Genomic DNA, 19,000 nt, shown 5'->3' with positions numbered 1-19,000 from the left:
CTGGAAGACTCTGCACTCGCATTCACAGTTCATAGTTTTGGAAAGGAAAGAAAAGCGCTCCAATTGAGCACCTTTGTTTCTGCGTTAGTCTATGTTTGTGACAGATAACAATCACCTTCATCTTGGGGAACTGGTCCACAACATACTGCACCTTAACCCTTTTACATCCCCTTCCCTGCCCTTCCCTCGTCACTGCCCATCCATAGATCCCTTTCCTATCTCCACGAGGTCTGCTTTTCTGTTTCCTATCACCTTTTATTTCGCTCTTTAGATAATTTGTATTTTGCATTTCACATAAGAGAAACCATGCAACATTTAACCTTTTGGGGCTGATTTACTTTACTTAGTACTATGATCTCAAGGTGCATCCATTTACTACAATGACTCAAAAGTATCCTTCTTTTTGGCATACACACACACACACACACACAATTTTCTTTACCCATTCATCTGTTCATGGGCTGCTTCCATAGTAAACATGTGTTAAATCATGAATATGCATGTATCACTATAATATGATGTCTTTGGCTCTTTTGGAAAGATGTTATAAAAACTGAGTCACCAAAAGTAGAGACTGTAGACAAAACACAGCAAAATCCATTTCAGCTTTGCCTTTGTCCTAACAAGTGATGGGCAGCATAATTCTTGGACATTCCATGGGAAGGGGACCAAGAAGCTCATTGTCTTAGTCTCTTTGCAGAGGAGGCCCAGGCATGGAACTTCCTGCCTGCAAACAGCTTGCCCTTCATTGTAACTTCCTACACAGCAGCAATTTTTTTTTTTTTTTTTTGGTCTTTTTTGTTTTTATCGGTACCAGGGATCGAACTCACGGCTGCCTGCTTGCAAGGCAGGCGCTTATGCCGCGGAGCTAAATCCCCAGCCCCACACAGCAGCAATTTTACAACTCCAGAGACTTCAGACCAAGAAGCACACTGTCTTCAAAAGATCGAATGCTCACTTACGGTGAATCCATGGAAGCACCATGCAGCCACTTCCTTCTCAGCTCAGAATTTTCTCTAACAGGAGAGAGGGCAGGTGACTCTCAACCTCACAGCACCAGGCCCCTCAGCCTGGGCACTCCTCACAGAGCATCGCACTGCTCCTTCCAATACTGATGCATGCAGCAGGTCCTGCACCCTTCCCAACTGCCCCATTCCAGGAGGACAAGCCACCTGGCTTTGCCCCTAAAGGAAGCAAAGGTACCTGCCCCTTTGAGAAACATTCCTTCACGTTCCACAGAGTAAGTGCAAACAGATATAACCACAGCACATGCAATCAAGAGAGACAATGCATTTTAAAGTGTCCAAGCACATGAGAGTCCTGTAATGAGCACTAAAGTCCTTTCCTTGTCAGGAAGGAATAGTGAGATTCAATTAGTAGAGTATTTCATATCTCTTTCCACCTACTGATCTATCCATCCCTCCATCTATCATCCATCCATTCATGCATCTGTCAGTCCATCTGTTCATCTGTCCATCCACCCAGCCATCTTTGCACCTATAAAATTAGCTCAGAAACACATCTGAAATATGTCTGTCTTTTCATAGCCAACTTACAGGACGGAGCTCCATGCACTTTAAATCAGAAGACTCACAGGACTGATGCCCAGAGAAGGGTAATTCATTGCAGTGTCTAGGGATACAGTGCCTCCCCATCACCTGCAAGCTCTGTCTATACAAATGAAGCCATGATTGTCAGTGGGTGGCTGGGGCAACACCAAAAGCCCATTCTTCCATGGTAACTCATTATAAATGTCCTCTGGGACTAGACGAAATACGTTGTGCACCAGCTAGAAGTCCTAGATGAGCATTGAGCATACTGCTTTTAAGACACAATGATTCCCATTTTTAAAAGATGGTTTACTAATGGCCGTATTTTGGGGGGATTACTACTGGCTCTCATGTGAACTTCATTTCCCCTCCCAGCGCTCACTGTCCTATGGTTTATCACGTAATTTTCTGTCCACGCATTGTCACATTTTCAGTCAGTCTTAGCACTGGCTCCCCTGGTCCTGATGTGGGCAGAACCAGCCACACAGCATGGATCCCAGAATGAAGAGGTGCATCCCAGGCTCTCTTGGCCATCTTCAAACTTTTAATCTTATCATCTACCTTTTGACTGATATTTGCAAAATACTAATTTTCAAATATATGCAGACAATATTACTAACCAAGACATATGAAGTGTATTATAACTTCAAATGTTAGCCTCTTTTCAAATTGTATTTGTTTTACCCTCAAACAGAGTTACATAAATTTTTGGCAAAAAAAAAAGTTATATAATTACTGCCCCAGTCTTTAAATTCATGGTAACTATTATGATACAAGTTGTGACAAGCATAGAAACATCCGTCTGACTTCTAATTTCATTATTAGAATACTTGCTGGAATTGCGTAATGGCTTTGCTTTAAGGGAAAGATACATATATGTACGTCCTGTATTTATTGCATATTTTATTGATATTTTCCTTTTTATTTTTCTCAGTACTAGAAATTGAACCCAGGCTGTTGAGCATGCTAGGTAGGAACTCTACCAACCAGCTACACACCCAGTCCTACTGAATCTACACTGACACCATGTTGCTTCCAACTAAAGTCAAGAATTTAAATTTTCAAGGCTGACAGTGGACCCCAATACGTGGAGCATTTAGATGGCCCAATATGCTGCTGTACCTCTGTCAGGCTTTATTCAAAGCTGACGTGGAAAACCACGTCTAGATTCACATTACAGTCCAGATTTGTGTATTTTCAGGACCACAGACCCTAGTGCGCTATCCTCAGGGAATCCTCTTGTCCCGTGTACCTGGGGGTCCATTCTGAGGAAGGTGTGCGGGCCTCTGCTGCTCAAGGTCGATCTTTTAAAGGTCTTGCTATGGTGAAAATGGTAGAAATCTTCCAGGTTTCCAATCTGCAAAACAGAAACAGGATATTGCCCATTAATACCATTGTGCACATAGCTTCAAAAAGTCTTTCCCACAGATATTCTCCCTTGTCTGAGAGGCTTACTCTGTTCCCAGAGGAAACAGACCTCCCTGTCCCAATCATGGTACCACTTGTATCTCTGGCACATGGTCAGTGTTTATGAACCGGAAGGTGGATTTTAGATAGTTCTTTTCAGATAAACAACCCTAGGTGATGTTTCCAATGATGCGTATAATCCATCAAATCTGGTGTTAAGTTAGTATCATTTAAAGTTTGTCCTATCTTGGCCAAGTTGTTTGGATGTGGATTAGTGTTCCCGCTGGGCCAAGCAGCCCTGAAGTAGCTAAGTTAGTGTCAAGTCAAATCTACACCAAAATACTCACTATAAACAAACCCTGTGCTCTCTGTCCCGTGGGTAAACTGAAATATCTAAGAACCAATACTCATGCTCAAGTGGTACAGGGAGCCAAGGACAACACTCGGAGCCATCTGCTTTGGGATTGTGCAAAGGTCAGATGAGAACAACCGAACCCCTGGGGTGTCCCAACTTTCTGCCAAGGGCAGGTCTTCCAGGCAGATTTCAGCCGACAGTATCTCAACTCAGTTACCGAAACTGATCTCAAAATTGCTATTGTCTTGCCTCCCAAGTAGCTGTGATTACAGGTGTGTGCCACCACATCATGGGTTTCCAGGCAGACGGGCCCACTGCAAACTCTCTGCTTCACTAGCCATGTGATTTTGGGCAGGGACATTAAATGCCTACAAATCTCAATTCCTTATGCGTAAAACAGAAATAAAACTACAGTACTTACCCCTTGGACATGTTTAACTAAAGGCTACCTAATACACAGCGCACCACTCCCACCTTACTCAGAGCCATTCCATAACCTGACCCGAGAGATGACTGGCCCAGGCAGAAACTAGAAGTAATTGGGTACTGGAGTGCACATCTTTGCACAAGAGGACACAACAGGTGTGCAAAAGAGAGCCCACCACCCTCTTTACCACCTTTCATCCCTTCTTTCCAGCAATCCTGCTGTCTCCTATGCTTAGGTTTAGGAGATATCCCTTATTCTTTCAGTGAAGAATTTCCTTCTTCACTTAAGCTTGCTTTCATGTGTTTCTGTTACTTACAACCACAGATACCAAGTACTATAACAGCCATGTAGGTCAAAGCGGTGCAGATCAATGAAGTGCCTAGCTTAATGCCTAGCACCTAGTGGATGCTCAACAGATGTGGCTGGTTCTGGTTCTCTCTTCTTCTTCTTCTTCTTGTTCTTGTTCTTCTTGTTCTTCTTCTTCTTCTCCTTCTCCTTCTTTCTCTCTCTCTCTCTCTCTCTCTCTCTCTCTCTCTCTCTCTCTCTCTCCCTCCCTCCCTCCCTCCCTCCCTCTCTCTCTCTGCCATCTCTTCAAGGCTCCTCCCCTCCCCTCTCAAGGTCTGGGATGCTTTGCATTTTGGCCACATGTAAGTCTGCATTTGACCTCTTTCTGCTGAGTGGCTTACCATCTTTGAATCTTCATTTCCTTGCAAAAGTAAAAACTACCACCTTACAGGGATGATTGCTTCAACATTCAAATGAGATATCTATCCATGAAAGAGCCGGCAGAGGGACCAGCAGGTAGTAAGCATTCAACACGTGATTTTCTGCAATTTTGGTTCTCAGTTCATTTTCTACCTCAAGACATCACAGACCTCATTATTTCTGTCCTATTTTGCACACAAGTACTTTTCTTTCTCTTTGTACAGGTAATTCACCTTGCTCATTTCTTCCACAAAGTTAATTACCACCTATGTCCACAAACACTCCTCCTAAAGCATACCAGACTGCTATTTAGCCAAAGAGCCCTTAACCTACAACAGCATTTAATCAAAATCTGCAAGGTGTTATATAACTTTTCCTCTTTTAACTCTGGGCATACAAGTCAATTCCTATTCAGGAACAGTGAGAAACTAAGTTGAATGAAATTTGCTGGCAAAGGAGTGTATTAATTGCAGAGCCACTGATCCTCTGCAGGCTCACAGCAAGGAGGTCCTAGAAGCTATTCAGGTAGCATTTGGGGTCTGGGCAACTGAGCCAGTTACAGGCAGCCACCCTGTCCCTTGAGGCAAGTCTGGAAGCCACTGAATCCCCTGCCTCTGGGCCCCATGATCATCCTTGGCAGTGACCCACAGGGCCCAAGTGGATAGGACTGAACAACTCCAGAAAGAAACAGATGGTTCTCACAATGCTGGCCAGGCAAACTGTCTCTGGAGGAAACAGTAGCCAGCACCATCTCTGTTTAGACACTTAAACTCAGCCGAGGGGGCCACGGGTCTGGTCTCCCACTGCAGCGGGGAAGGAAACAACAGGGAAGGTCACCCACACCTATTGCAAAACTAGCTGGAATCTGAATACTCTAGTGGAGCCATGCATTTGTCCTTCTGTGCCTGGCTGAGTTCACTCAGCATCACATCTTTAAGGTCTATCTAGGCTGTAGAATTGTGTAAGAATCTCCTTCCTTTCTAAAGCTAAGGGGTATTTCACTGAATGAATATGCATCCATTCATCTGCTAATAGATACTTGGGTTACTTCCTGCTTCTGGTTAATGTGAATAACAGCTGTCAACACAGACATGCAAATATTTGTCCCTGCTTTCACTTCTTTGGCCTGTAGACCCACCTTCTTTATTTGGTTTTGTTGGAACACAGGCACACCCACTCATTTGCTGTGCAGCTGCTTCCTGGTGCTCCTCCTTCCCGATCCTCTAAGCCCTTCCTGGGTTCTCACCTGACTTGCCACAGCAGTCTCAGTTCTAATCCCACCATCCCTCAATTTGGGGAACTAGTGATTCCCAGCATGGGGTGTTCTAACGAAGAAAGAGGACAGGATGCTAGGTTGAGCAGTCCACAGGCTAAGGTGCATGGGACATGCCCACTGGCCTGGTTCAGCATGGGAGACATCTGTGTTCTCTAGCACTGTCTCCTGGACCTTAGTTTCCCTATCTGAAAAATGGAGCCATCTCTGTGGAGAAAGATGTCCCTGGCTACTGTTTCCTCCAGAGACAGTTTGCCTGGCACAGTTGCCCAGATGAGGAGACTGAAGCCTAAGGAGGTAAAACCCAACATCTAAAACTCGGAATCAACAAATTACTTATTTTGCTCAGACAGGCAGGTGACAATATTTGTCTTAAAACCACATACAGGCACAGAATATGGTTTATGATGATTGCTACACTGCGGTCATATCTCTAGGGTCTCACTGGAAGATGCTAGAATAATAAGAACCCAGTAGTCCCACCTATCAGTGTGTGGGGGTGGGGGTTCCAGGAACCTCAGTGCACAGCTGAAGCCACACACAGCACCACACCCCACACACTCTGTGATTCTTCCCTGTGCATGCAGTGAAGTAATTTATAAATCAGGCATAGTCAGAGATTAACCACAACAACCATCGAACAGAACCACTGCAAAACTCACTGTAATAAAAATTATTTCAAACTTATTAACTGTTTAGGTCTGAAACTTTCCATTTAATATTTTTGAACTGAGGTTGACAGTGTGTAACAAACTGAAATGTGCAACCTCAAATAAGGGGGGACTACTGGAGATGGAGAGGAAAGACACATAAACAGCTTTTATATTCCATGAAATCAAATGAAAGAAATAGGTGCTCAGACTCAGACCCAAGGGCTCATGCTTTTTTTTTTTTTTTGGGTACCAAAGATCGAACTCATGACCACAGGCTTGCAAGGAAGGCACTTATGCCGCTGAGCTAAATCCCTCGCCCCTGGCCTCATGCATGTTAAGCACGAGTTACACCTCTGAGCTGCAACCTCAGCTCAGAAATATTTTTATTTGATCTTTGTATTGATATTTAAACAGGTGCTCCTCTCAGCCAGGCCACCTGGCTATGCAGGCTACTGCTTCTTGGTGGGACCTAGGATGGTGTCCTATGCCAGGCACCGGCTCTGCCACTGTGGTCCCTCTCACAGGCTCTATACAGCACTTCTCAGGCTGGAATCCGAGCAGCCTGCCTTTGCACACAGACCGCGTGGCTTCCCCAGAGACTGCTGTCTTCAGGCTATGGCAGCGTCCTCTCTCTTGCCGTCCTTGAGGACAGGGAACAGTCTCCCCATCAGCCTGGGCAGCCTTCCTGCCCTGCTCAGCTCTGTGCCCTTGCCTGCCTCCAGCTGCTCTTCATGAATGACTCTGACTGCTGGTATGCGAGGTACTGTTCTATTAAGTCTCCACATAAAACTTCCGTATGTGCTTGCTCTCTTGCTTGCCCTAGAGCCAGTCTGAGCACACCATCCAGGACAACAAACACTGCTGAATATCGAATGCTCATGTCTTTCAGCTCAACATTGATATGTAACGATACACATTGGTTGATAAAACTGGTAACATCATTAAAATGCCATTAAAAACCTTGCTAAGGGTTCTCAACCAGAACATTGAAGAAATGAGATCGAAGAACCCCCAAGGAGGAGAGTCAAACGTAGTTTAAGTCCCCTTAATGGATGCTGTGTTAGGCATTTTAAAAAAATTTAGATAATGTATGCTCTTGGCCCAGTATAAGGAAGGTGTAAGAGGGTGTGGCGCTATCGGGGAGCAGCAATTCCCCCTCCTTCTCCTGTCCCCAGCCAGAGTTCCCAACTTTCACTGAGTGCTCCTGGCTCACCAAGAGTAGCTTCCTGAGAGCTCAGAGAGTTCAGAGGCAGAGAGCTCAGAGTTCAGATAAACTGCCAACCCTGGAGGCCTGATGTCCTTCTTGTCCTCCCCTTACAGAGGGGGAAAGACAGCTACAGAGCAAGACCACACATCCGGTCGACAGCTCAGTCAGGGATCAAAACCATTCGTCCTTGGCTCTAGACACAGTGAAGGTGGGAAAATGCCCAGGGGCATTCTGGGCATCTTAACAGCAGGGTTTTTGCACACAGGCCCAAGCACCCCAGTAAGAGCCCACTTTCCTTCCTTCCAAAAAGGAAATCACTGGAGATATGCTTATGCTTTATAATGTAGAACCATCATGATGGTGTACATATGGAAGTTCAAATATTGTATGCAGACCTATATATAATATATATATATATATATATATATATATATATATACCCAGTATAAATGTAGTCTACATTTGTATATATGTATGTATGTATACAAGTGTGTGTTTGTACACATGCATTCAGGCTATCTGTGTTCAGATGTGTGTTTGTGTACACCCAATTATGTATGTATTCAGATGTATGTCTATGTATACTTACAGATATGGACAGGTTTATGTATATAAAAATGTGTGCATTTACATGAGTATGCATACAGTTGAGTATACATATGTACACATGTATGGGTTTATGGAAGGTCCATGAACTAATGGCTTCTAAACACAACCAGGCAAATCCTTGGTTTTCTCACAATTCTTACATCCAAATGGGATCCCTGGGGCCTCTGCCAGTTGCCCTAATTTAGAATCCTTGGCTCTTTGGCTGCCCACTTGGGTGCACATCCAAATCACTCAAGCAGCCCGAGCAAGCAAACGTGCTGCAGGCCAGGCCTGACCCATATTGCGGGTTGTGGCTCCAGAGGTCTGGGGTGCTGGGTGTGGGTTCTGAAGTCCCCAGGTAGGAGGCTGCTCCTGCCTCCTGCTGCCAGTTACCACTGTGCTCCTCCAGGGAGTCCAGGTGGCCTCCAGCATACAAAACTGCAATGGCCAGACCTTCCAGGCGCCAGGCCGTACCTCCCCAACTCCATCCCTGGCTCCTGGCAGGGCATGGTGGGGAGCAGACCACTTCTGCCAGATCCACAGCCTCTGCCAGTATCCCCCTGCCTCCTCCCAAATCTGCTCTTCCTCCCAGGTAGTTCTTATCTTGGTGAAAGTCATCTCTCAGATGGTTTCTAAAGCCCCAGTCCAGCCTCAGTGCGGGCAGCCTCATGGCTCTGCTGGCTCCAAATGACACTGGAAAGACACCGATGTCTTCTCTTTCTCCCTATTAAAGTTGTTCAGCAAGGCTGAGTCCAGGGCTGGGATTGCAGGGGTCCCCAAAGATTCCAAGCCAGGCAAGTCTGTTTTGTCTGTGGGCTCTTTCCCAATCCAATCTTCCTCCCTGAGCAAGTCCTGAGGCCGGAGTGTACCATGCAGGGCACTCAGGGGGTGGGACCCTGCCAACACAGAAAGGACAGGCCCGCACTGTACTCCACGTACTGCATTCACGCACGGGGAGCACCCCAGGCCTGGACAGCCTGGCTCTCCGGCCCATATGTGGAGAGGAGCATTGCAAAGCCAAACAGGGAGACACAGAAGTTAAGTGGGAGAGGTAGCATCCTGGGCTGGTGTGTTTATAGGAAGTGCATTTATTGGTATGTGTTTGCTTGTTTTAATGCAACCTGTGGATTTCATGGCGACTTACATAGGGCAGGTATGAGGACTATCAGACCTCAGAGGGCGCTGCTGGCTTGGGCTTGCCCTACTTTCTCAAAAGCAAAAAGAAAGGCTTAGAGATGTTACAAAATAGAGGAGAGGCCCATTTAACTTCTCACATTTGATGTGTAGCACAGCCACTGCACAGCTCACCCAAGCTAGACTGTTTCAAAGGTCTGCCCGCCCACTCTCCAGTGGACGTGACTGTGACCACAGGTGTGAGTTTGTAGTACTGGAGCGGGGAAGGGGAGGAAGAGATAAGTGTGCACTTCAGTCAATCCACAAGAAACAAAACAACAAACAAACAAAAAATCACACTGCTGCCCGCACAGCTAAATCCTGCCTCAGGGGAACAGCTGATAAGCAGCCAGAAAGTGTCACAATTCAAGGTCTCAGAAATGAATGGGTCATAGTAAAGCTTCTGACTTTGCAAAAAGTGATTCGCTTTATCATTCAGAAGCCTGCCCTTGGCTGGAAACAGATGTTTCGAGCCTCTTCCCCTCTGCAGCTGCAGCAGCTTCCGGAGCTGCTTGTCTTTCTTCAGGGCTGGCATCTTCCAAGGGCCAAATCTTTCTGGAAAAGTCTATGTCTACAGTCATGGTCTGAGTTCAGTTATATAATTCTATTGATCCTAGTTGGCCTGCTTAAGAAAAACAAAACTAATTAGAGCCCATAAAAACCTATGCACCAAATTAATTCTGTATTATTCTGGTAACTTCTACCTGAGAAAAGTTATAAATATACATGGCCATTGAACCTATATTTAGCCAACACTGGTATTTATAATTATGGGAGCCCAGAGAGAGAGAGAGAAAGAGAGAGAGACAGAGACAGAGAGGATTTTGCTATTTTTTAAAGCACTTTTAAAAAACTGCTTCCCATTTCAGTCACATATACACATAGAAACATTCTGTTACTGCAGTAATTACAATCTTGACCCTACTTAAGATTATTGCACAATTTCCCAGTTCCTTAAAATTACTTTCCCCAACATGTATCCACCCAAACTGTGCAATTAAAGCTGTCCAACTTCCTACAAATTCCTGAAAAAAAAAAAAACACATTAACTTTTACTTTGCAGACTTCATCTTTTCTTCCCTTCAGCTGCCAAAGCAAATGGTCTGGCCTCTGATGAGAATGCTTGACTTGTGTACTTGGCCTTGGCCTCTGCTTTTAATGATCATAAAGAGCTATCTGAAAACTTCCACAATCGTTACTTTGAAGGCTCCATTCAACTTATTTACTAGTTAAAGGTTTCTTTATGGCTGTCTGGAATTAGTCATTTTACCAGATTCCTAATCCCAGTGCCCCTTTGGTAGTCATGCCTGTTATGTTTTGATTTAAAAATAAAGCATAAAAGTCTTCTTCCTGAAATATTCCATTCCAAAACCACCACAGGAGGAAGAGCACAGCATGGAGTTTCCCCCACAAGAGGGGAAATCTGGTGTACCCCAGGGGCGGGCCGTGTGGGAGCTCAGCAAGTGAGGGAGGTACCCATCCTGGGGGGCAGGAGCCTCCAGGACCATGATGAAAGCAGCCAAGCAGGCGGAAGAGGGCACCCTGCTAGGGAAGGGGAAGACAGGACAGACTGGCTACCCACGGGGGGACTGGTCAACTGTCTCAATATATCAGGAGCAAGGGAAGCTAGACCTCTCCCGTTGAGAAGAAAATGGCATATAAAAGGGGGGAAACAGAAGGATCCGGTGGGTTGGGCTGGAATCAGACAGCCATGTAAATTCAGTTTTCAAAATACACAGAGAAATAAATACACATGCAAGTTTGCATGTGCTGTGGTTTGGATAAGCGTCCCCCAAGGCCTGGGTGTTAAGGCTTGCGCACTACTGGGAGGTGGGAGAGGGTTCAGGAGGTGGGGCCCAGGGGGAGTAGGTTAGATCTTTGGGGGCGTGGCCTTGAAGGGAACACTGGGACCCTGCCCCTTTCTCTCTCTGTCGCTTTTGCATCTTGCTTGGCCCCAATGCTTAAAGTTTCCATCATCTCCCAATAGGGCCACCCTGGGCACCAAGCCTCTAACATTTGCACTTTTGAGGGACATTCAATATTCAAATTACAGGTTCTGTGCTGACCATTGTTGGGCAGCTGGGAAAATCATGTTACCAATAAAAAAAATTTTTTTATTAAACCATGTTAGTAATAAAAATGTTTTTTAAATGGCAATAAAATAAGGAACGCAGACCTCCCTGCTCTCCTTCCTGATGAAGGCCTACAGAACGCATGCTCTGGACTTGAAGACAAAGCTGAATTGCTTCAGCTTCTATAGCTGTTCTCCGAGCGCATCTTCCTAACTCTGTTGCAAACAGCAGACTGGCTCTCATCAGAGGACTGAATCTGCAGGACTAGGAATCACACGGAAGACCTGGGGAGCGAACAGGGTTTGCTTCGAGGGCAGGTGACTTCCGGGATAGGAAGGCGGTCTCTGACTCTTGGGTCCCCAGGGTTGAGCTCTTCTCCACAGGCAGGGGCTGTGGCTCCACACTGAAGGCTTTCTTCCCTGAAGCTGACTTGGTGAGAGCATGGGTTCATGTCACTGGCCTGTGAGATATATATATATATATATATATATGTATATATATATATATATATATATATATATGGAGAGAGAGAGAGAGAGAGAGAGAGAGAGTGTCTATAACCTTGCGGACTGCGGGCTGGGGACAGCACACTGGGCAAGCTTGATGCTATACTGTCTCACCTACCACAAGCCTCCACTGCACACCCAGGAAAGTGGGGTGAGGTCCAGATGTGTCCCGAAGAACCCTTAGAAAGAAAGGCCAGTGTGAGGCGACAATTTGGTTCCACTTCATGGAGCAAGGCCATGTGAGAGGCGGACGTGTGATTTAAAAACATAGATTTTGTTCTTATGAAAGAAATGTGAGTAATTCAAGCCATTATATCTAAAACGCCCTCCTCTGAGAGTAGTTATCCCAAGGGAAGTTTAAAGATACTTTACAGAAATTAATCTTCAAAATCTCCACTTTAAAGAGAAATATCTCCTATATCCAATAAAAGTGAGACTAGGAACTGGGAGAGATATTTGCACACTCACATTCACCGCAGTATTATCCACAATAGTCAGGGAATGGAAGCAGACGAAGTGTCCACTGACGACTGAGCGGATAAATGAATGTATGTGTATGTGGAAACACTGGGATATTACTCAGCCTTAAAGGGGAAGGAAACGCTAACACACGCTGATTCAAACGACCTTGAGACATTATAAGAGAGGCTTCTGCAAGAACACTGAGAAGACCAGCCAGTTACCAAAAGACAAATACCGTGTGATTCCACATCTGTGAGGCTCTAAGAGACAGAAAGCAGAATGGTGGTTCCAAAAGAGGAATGGGGGGTTGGTGTTTAATGGGCACAGAGTTTCAGTTTAGGAAGATGAAAGTGTTCTGGCAATGGGTGGCGGTGATGGCTATACAATGTGAATATATCTAATCACCACTGAACTGTACAGTTTAAGGTGCCTGAAATGGAAAATTTTAAACTATGTATATTTTGCCACCATTATAAAAATTCTTTATGTTCTGTCCACGCGTTTCCTAAAACTGCTGCCCCAGTCAGTGGCCGGAGGATGCACGAAGGCGTAAGGTGGAGAAGGGACGGGCGGCCCCAAGGAGCGAGGGACAGAAACCAGACAGCAGCAATGCTGCACAGTTGCAGCTGCTCACAACTCTTTGCCTGGGCAGCCCTTCCCCTTCCTCTGCCCTCCGCCTCACGTGGTTTCCTTCAAAGGGACGAAGAACACAGGAAGGAAGTGACAATGCTTTGAGATGGCCTGTGCCCCCCCCCCATCCCATCATAATTCTGCAGTCCCTGATGGACAAACAGTAAGAGAGCTGGAAACCACAGCGTGGGGTCAGCTTTAATCCTGATGCCCATCCTGCACTGGCCTCGGGGGCCCACTGGTCAGGTGGCCTGGTGCCCAAGCCACCCTCAGACAGGCAGCTCCCAGCTCGGGATCATAAGACATGGAAAACTGCATTGAACTGTATCAACGGCCAGGCTCCCAACTCCAGTTAATGACAGACATAAACAAGGACACCATCATTCTATCTCTGGGACTCAGCAAAGAAGCTTCTGATGAGGCAGTTGTCATGATTTCTCCAAAAGATAACCAGAGAGACGCTCCTCTTAGGTTGCAAAACGTACCTTGGCTTGTCCACTAACAATAAGACAATGCATGATTACTTTCATTGTAGCTCTTTAAGAATAACACCCGGGACTCCTCGATAGGCTAAGGAGGCGGAAGACAGGGTCCTGACCACCTCTGCAGCCCATGGCCTTAGTTTCTCCTGAAGGAAGGAGCACGCTCAGCTCCTCTCTCCATCTGTTTTATGCTAACATTAATGGTTCAGAGAACACCTGCCAATAAATGATGTATGCAGTATTTTCAGAGACAAAGTAAAACTTGAGACACACCAATTTATACAGATAATTCTTTTTGAAAAGAAAATAGGAAAAGGCAGATCATCCTATTCTCTCTGCCCGCTGTTCCATTGATGATTCACTGAGACAATAACCTCATATAACCTTGGGACCTGAGGCGAGGCGCTCAGTGCTCTGCAGTCTCCTTGGATATAGCAAAGCCTACCCTGACTGCTGGCAAGGCTGATCGTTCCTCCCTCTTCCTCCTTAGACCTAAGTCTTCATCTTCTTAAGCCACCACAGGTCTCTGTGGGCACTGGCCATTCCCTCACTCATCCAGAAGTATTTGCGGAGTTGTTTGAACAAGGCAATAATCTAGACACAGGGGACCCATGCAGACGCAGGACTTCCCTGCAGAGGAAAGGTTGATAAGAGGGAGACTGGTGGGGTAAGACAGGGGAGCAACCATCCTGTCTACCCAGGGAGCAGAGGCTGCACTAGGCCCAACAATCTGGCGAAGTGCACCTTAAGAGACAAGTGGGAATCTGAGTATAGAGAACATCCACCGGTCCTTCCAGGAAAGATGGGGCCAGCAGGACAGAGGCGGGACACAGCAGGTGAGAATAACGGGAGGGCAACAAAGGACCCCAGTTAATCCCTTGCACATACCACCGAGGACACTACTGTCGTGGCTCAGCAGCTGAGTCTGATCCTGGAGCCACGGTGCACCTGCCTCACTGAAAAGGGACCTGAGTAAGTCCCTTACTTTCTCTTGCCTTTGTCTCCCATTCCATGCAATGGGGATACTGTTATCCTCCACCCAAGGGTGCTGAGAGGATAAATGAGGCACAGCGCGTATGAAATGCTTTAACGCAGCCTAGCAAACAGCAGGCTGCCATCAAATAGCTTTATTTATATTATTACTTCTTAAAATAAAGAGAAGAGAGTCCATCTTACTTCAGAGGGAAAAATGGACACCAACCAAGTTGGTTGCAAAGTTAGATAACAACTCCCACATGCCCATTCCTTTTTCACCCTGTTAAAAAGTGTAAAGCCATCCCTCTAGATCCATGGGCTCCATACCTGCGAATTCCACCAACTGTGGGGAGTGAAAATATGCAGGAAAAAATGTATTATGCTGTGGCTGATGCATTTTATGTAATTAAGCCTACAATGGTTGTGTCTACACTGAACACATACATTTGTTCTTGCTATTTTATTCCCTAAACAAGAACAATAACTATTTACATAACACTTAATTGAATTAGGTATTATACTCATCCAGAGAGGATTTAAACTACATAGAAGGAAGTGTGTAGGTTCTATGCAAATACTGCACCATTCTACAGAAGTGGCATCCACAGATTTTGGTATTCACGGAGGGTCTTGGAACCAACCCCCACGGATACTGAGGGATGACTATACCTCATTGGTAGCCCCTGTGGTGAAAATAATCCAGTTTACTCAAGGCCAGAGATCACCAAGGTGAGCAAGAGCCCTTGCTGACCGACTCTGCAGCTGGACGGCAGTGAATGCAGAGCACATGGGGAGACAGAGCCACACACAGGCATCTTCCAGGCATGCGACATCTTTTGTGTCTGGATTTTCCAGCTCCCTGAAACAAAATTCTTTCTCATCCATTTGTTTTTACAGACTCTTCTAAAATAATTCTGCAATATATGTCTGATTCCTGGCTGCAACATTTTTTAAGCCCTAGACTTCTGATTCTGCAGAACAAATTCCTGCCATATGTCATCTCTTATGTTCACAAGTCTGTAAAGACAAACTCACTTTCGGTGAGAGAGCTGCTCATCTGGTTCTGTGCAATCCTATCTGATGTACGTTTACCGCTGCTCCAGCTGACAGCTGGTGTCTCCAAGGCCCAAGTCCCGTAATACGTGCCCTCCATAGCTGAGCTGGCTCCAACAACACTTGCGGTGACTGGCAAGACAGTGGCCCCGGGTAGCTGCTCTTAGATAGTGGTTATTCTTCAAGTACGAAGTCGTCAGACGTCACATAGTGAGGACTGCTTATGTCTGCCATACGCTTCTTTTACAGAATGACCCTCCTGTACAACTGTGGTGACAAGAACACCTGCCTCTATGTGTCTTTTTCCAACTGGGTGGACTTGAGTCCCTGCAGTGGGCAGTCCAAAAATTACATGCCCAAAAGAAGTGAGCCAGGCAGCGCAGAGCAGGCTTGACCCAGTCCTGTGTTGCTGTGTGGCCTAACTTCCCAAGAGGGCGCTGGGGGCAGACCTGAGCAAAGTTCTAGCTGTGTCTGGTCACCCACCGTGGACCACGCCCTGTCCTGCCTTTCACAGCACATGCACCCCAGTCTCCCCTCAGCAGGGACCAGACCACACCACCCCGGAGAGTGGCTGATGGCACCAAAGGGTCCAGAGTTCTTGACAGATTGGCTCCTTTCAAAGACTCATCCTGTTTTATTTCTCCCCAGTCAAATGGTCACACGAGTTCTCAGGATGGCCCTCATTACTTGCCATGCCACTCTGTAACCTCTTCCTTTCCCCAATCCAGGCTAAATTCACCAGCTTTTGCTCTAGCTCTGTTAGCTTCTATACTTGGAAAAAAACCAAGACAACAAATTGCCTCCCATTCCATTTGATTACCCGACATTTCTATCTCATCTTCCCTGCAGATATTTTACATGCCTGCAGGTTTACTACTGACAGTGGTACACGTGGCTCTGCGTGCCCCCTTTTCTAAGAGAGAGCTGGGAAAATGCTGGGCAATGAAGACATACTGAGTCTGACGGGCTGTCTTACTTCCCACAAAGCGTCTGGAGACCCCAGAACAGGAGTGGCCAGTGGGTCCCAGCAGCATTGTGGGCGCCCTCGGACTGCTCAGCTCCGTGTGCCTCCTGCTTCATCCAGCCCATCATCTCCGTAGCCTTCCAACCGACAGCCCAGCCCTCCCACCCCACATCCCAGACTCAGGCACCAACTGCTCCTATTCATCCCTTACACTAGGACTCTCCAGGCCACCTCTCCCCCAGCCTCCCGCTTAGAAATGCCCTGGCTTATGCAATAAATTCTGCAGTACCTCACTAAGGAAGGAGACTTCCAGGCCAACATGGAAGTCACGGTAATCCCAGCTCACCCTGCAGCTCCTCTTCCTAAGTCCTCGCGGCCCATCACCACCACTCTCACCCTTTCTCGTATGGTCTGCCATTGTCACAGGCCTCATCTTCCTCCTCTGTCACCATTCTGCCACCAACACAGGATGTGTACAGCTGGGTAAACAATGCTGCTGGGCTCTGATGCTCTCGCTGGCTGCTCTAAACCACCGGCCATGAATATAAGCCCAGCCTTCACCACAACTCATCCCGACCTTGATCATTCCTGGTCCTTGATCCACGTGCCCCTGAGCTGGACCTCTCACCCAGCCTGGTTCATGTCAGCTGGTTTGACAGCTATGTCAAAACGCTCGATGGTCCACCCTTCCCCTTCTGCTCCTCTTACTTTGCCGGTCCCCACATAGCTGAGCACGCTCTCACCACACAGCCACACTGTCACCACTGCGTCCTTGAGAGCCATTCCTTAGCTGACCCTCAACAGGATTTACGCTGCTCTTCATGCTCAGACTCCCCTTCTAGCTCAACTGGCCAACTCCTCCTCCTCTACCATGGCCAGTCCAAACACCTCCTTCCCCCATGCTAGAGGACACAAGTGCAGGCTGTGCCTCAGCCACAGAAGGTCGCCTAAACAAAAATCTTTGCAGATGGAGAAGTTCTGAGCCATTCTTAAGAGTTTGCTCTGGCAGACTTGACTCTGCCTCCAACAACAGTGAACTATATTCCTGCTAGAGACACAGAACATTTTCAAAGACTAACCAAGCAGCAGGCCTTAAAGCAGTCCCCCAAAGTCAAAGATCTGATTTCCAAGACAGCAAAGCCTCTGATTATAATACAGTGAAAAGATGAAAAACCCCACACATTTGGAAATTAACATACACATATTTGTCTAACTCATGGGTCATAGAAAGCATAATAATAGAGATTTTAAAATACTGAGGATGGAATTATAATGAAAGCACTACTTAGGTCAACTAATGAACATTCGTGAACGTGATACTGAAGGGTCAATGCATCAGCTTCAGTGTTTATAATAGAGAAATGCTGAAAATTCATGAGCATAAGTGTCCAATAAAAAGTTTTTCAAAGGGCTGGGAATGTGACTCTGTGATAGAGTGCTTATCTAGCAAGTACAATATCCTGCGTTAAAGTTAGGAGCAAAACTCTATAAAACAGAAAATAAATTTACAACGGAGAAAATTTTAGTAAGCAGTGCTTTAAAAACCTAAGAAGAGACAAATCCGCAGCAGCACTGCTAAAGAAAAAAATGAAAGCATAAAGAAGTAATATCATAAATGAAAAGAGATATAACTACAGTTAGAGCGAAGATTTAAAGGACAATCAGGAACCAGTCTTGATGATGTGAAGGTAATAAATCTCAAAATTTAGACAACATGAACAAATGCTGAGAAAATTATGATTTATAAAAACATAAAAAGAAATACCTTTAGGCCTAGTCAGAGTTTCCACTAAAGCACTTAAAGCAGTAGTTTATACATCTATATCTCTCACATGAAACAGGCTAGACAGCTTTACAGGTGAGCTGTACTAAAATTCCAAGGTATAGATCATCCCCATCTTACACAAACTCTTCCGGAGAATGGAAAAAAAGTAAAATTTTATGAGGCCAGAATAATATTAAAATCAGACAAGGGCAGTATAAGAAGGAAAAATTATGGGTTCACTTTGGTCATGAATATAGAAGCCTAACTCCTAACAAAAGTATTAAAAACCATATTCAACAATAAGTAAAAAAAAAAATCTGCCATGACCAAGATAGGCTTATTTCAGAAATGGAAGTGTATTTTAACACTAGAAAATCAATAAATGTAATTCACTTGGCCAAAAGATTAAAGGACAAACAGGAAAAATTTTTTAATTCAAAACCTATATGATTTTCAAAACTTTTAGCAAGTCAGAAAAAGAAGGAAACCTTCTTTACTTCTTAGAAATTAATCTACAAACACAAACAGCAAATACTAATTTCCACTGGGAAATATTAGAAGCAAATCCTTTAAAACCAAGAACCAGGTAAGAATGTCGGTAACGGATGCTGTTGGCATCATTACCCTAAAGGTCCTAGCCAGCTGAACTGGTGAATAAATAGCTTAAAGATCAACGAGAAAGAAATAAAATGCAAATTACTCTCAAACAATATGAGTACGTACACAGCAAATCTATGGTTTCCTACAGTTTAC

At 45.5% G+C, this 19,000-nt stretch overlaps 1 protein-coding gene across 2 annotated transcripts in view; it reads right to left on the bottom strand.

The window, feature by feature from the left end:
- Pcsk6 (proprotein convertase subtilisin/kexin type 6) overlaps positions 1-19,000 on the bottom strand; it is a 179,864-nt gene that overhangs the window by 132,166 nt on the left and 28,698 nt on the right. For both annotated transcript variants that reach the window (XM_063249917.1, XM_063249918.1), the window contains exon 2: positions 2,803-2,907. In XM_063249917.1, coding sequence (XP_063105987.1) covers positions 2,803-2,907 — 105 coding nt within the window. The remainder of the gene's footprint in view (positions 1-2,802; positions 2,908-19,000) is intronic.

Source organism: Cavia porcellus, unplaced genomic scaffold (assembly GCF_034190915.1).
Source record: "Cavia porcellus strain 051 isolate PalLab524CR breed Dunkin Hartley unplaced genomic scaffold, mCavPor4.1 scaffold_6, whole genome shotgun sequence".
NCBI lineage: Eukaryota > Metazoa > Chordata > Mammalia > Rodentia > Caviidae > Cavia > Cavia porcellus.
Note: the sequence above shows the minus strand (reverse complement) of the source record. Positions and strands in the feature narration are given on the sequence as shown.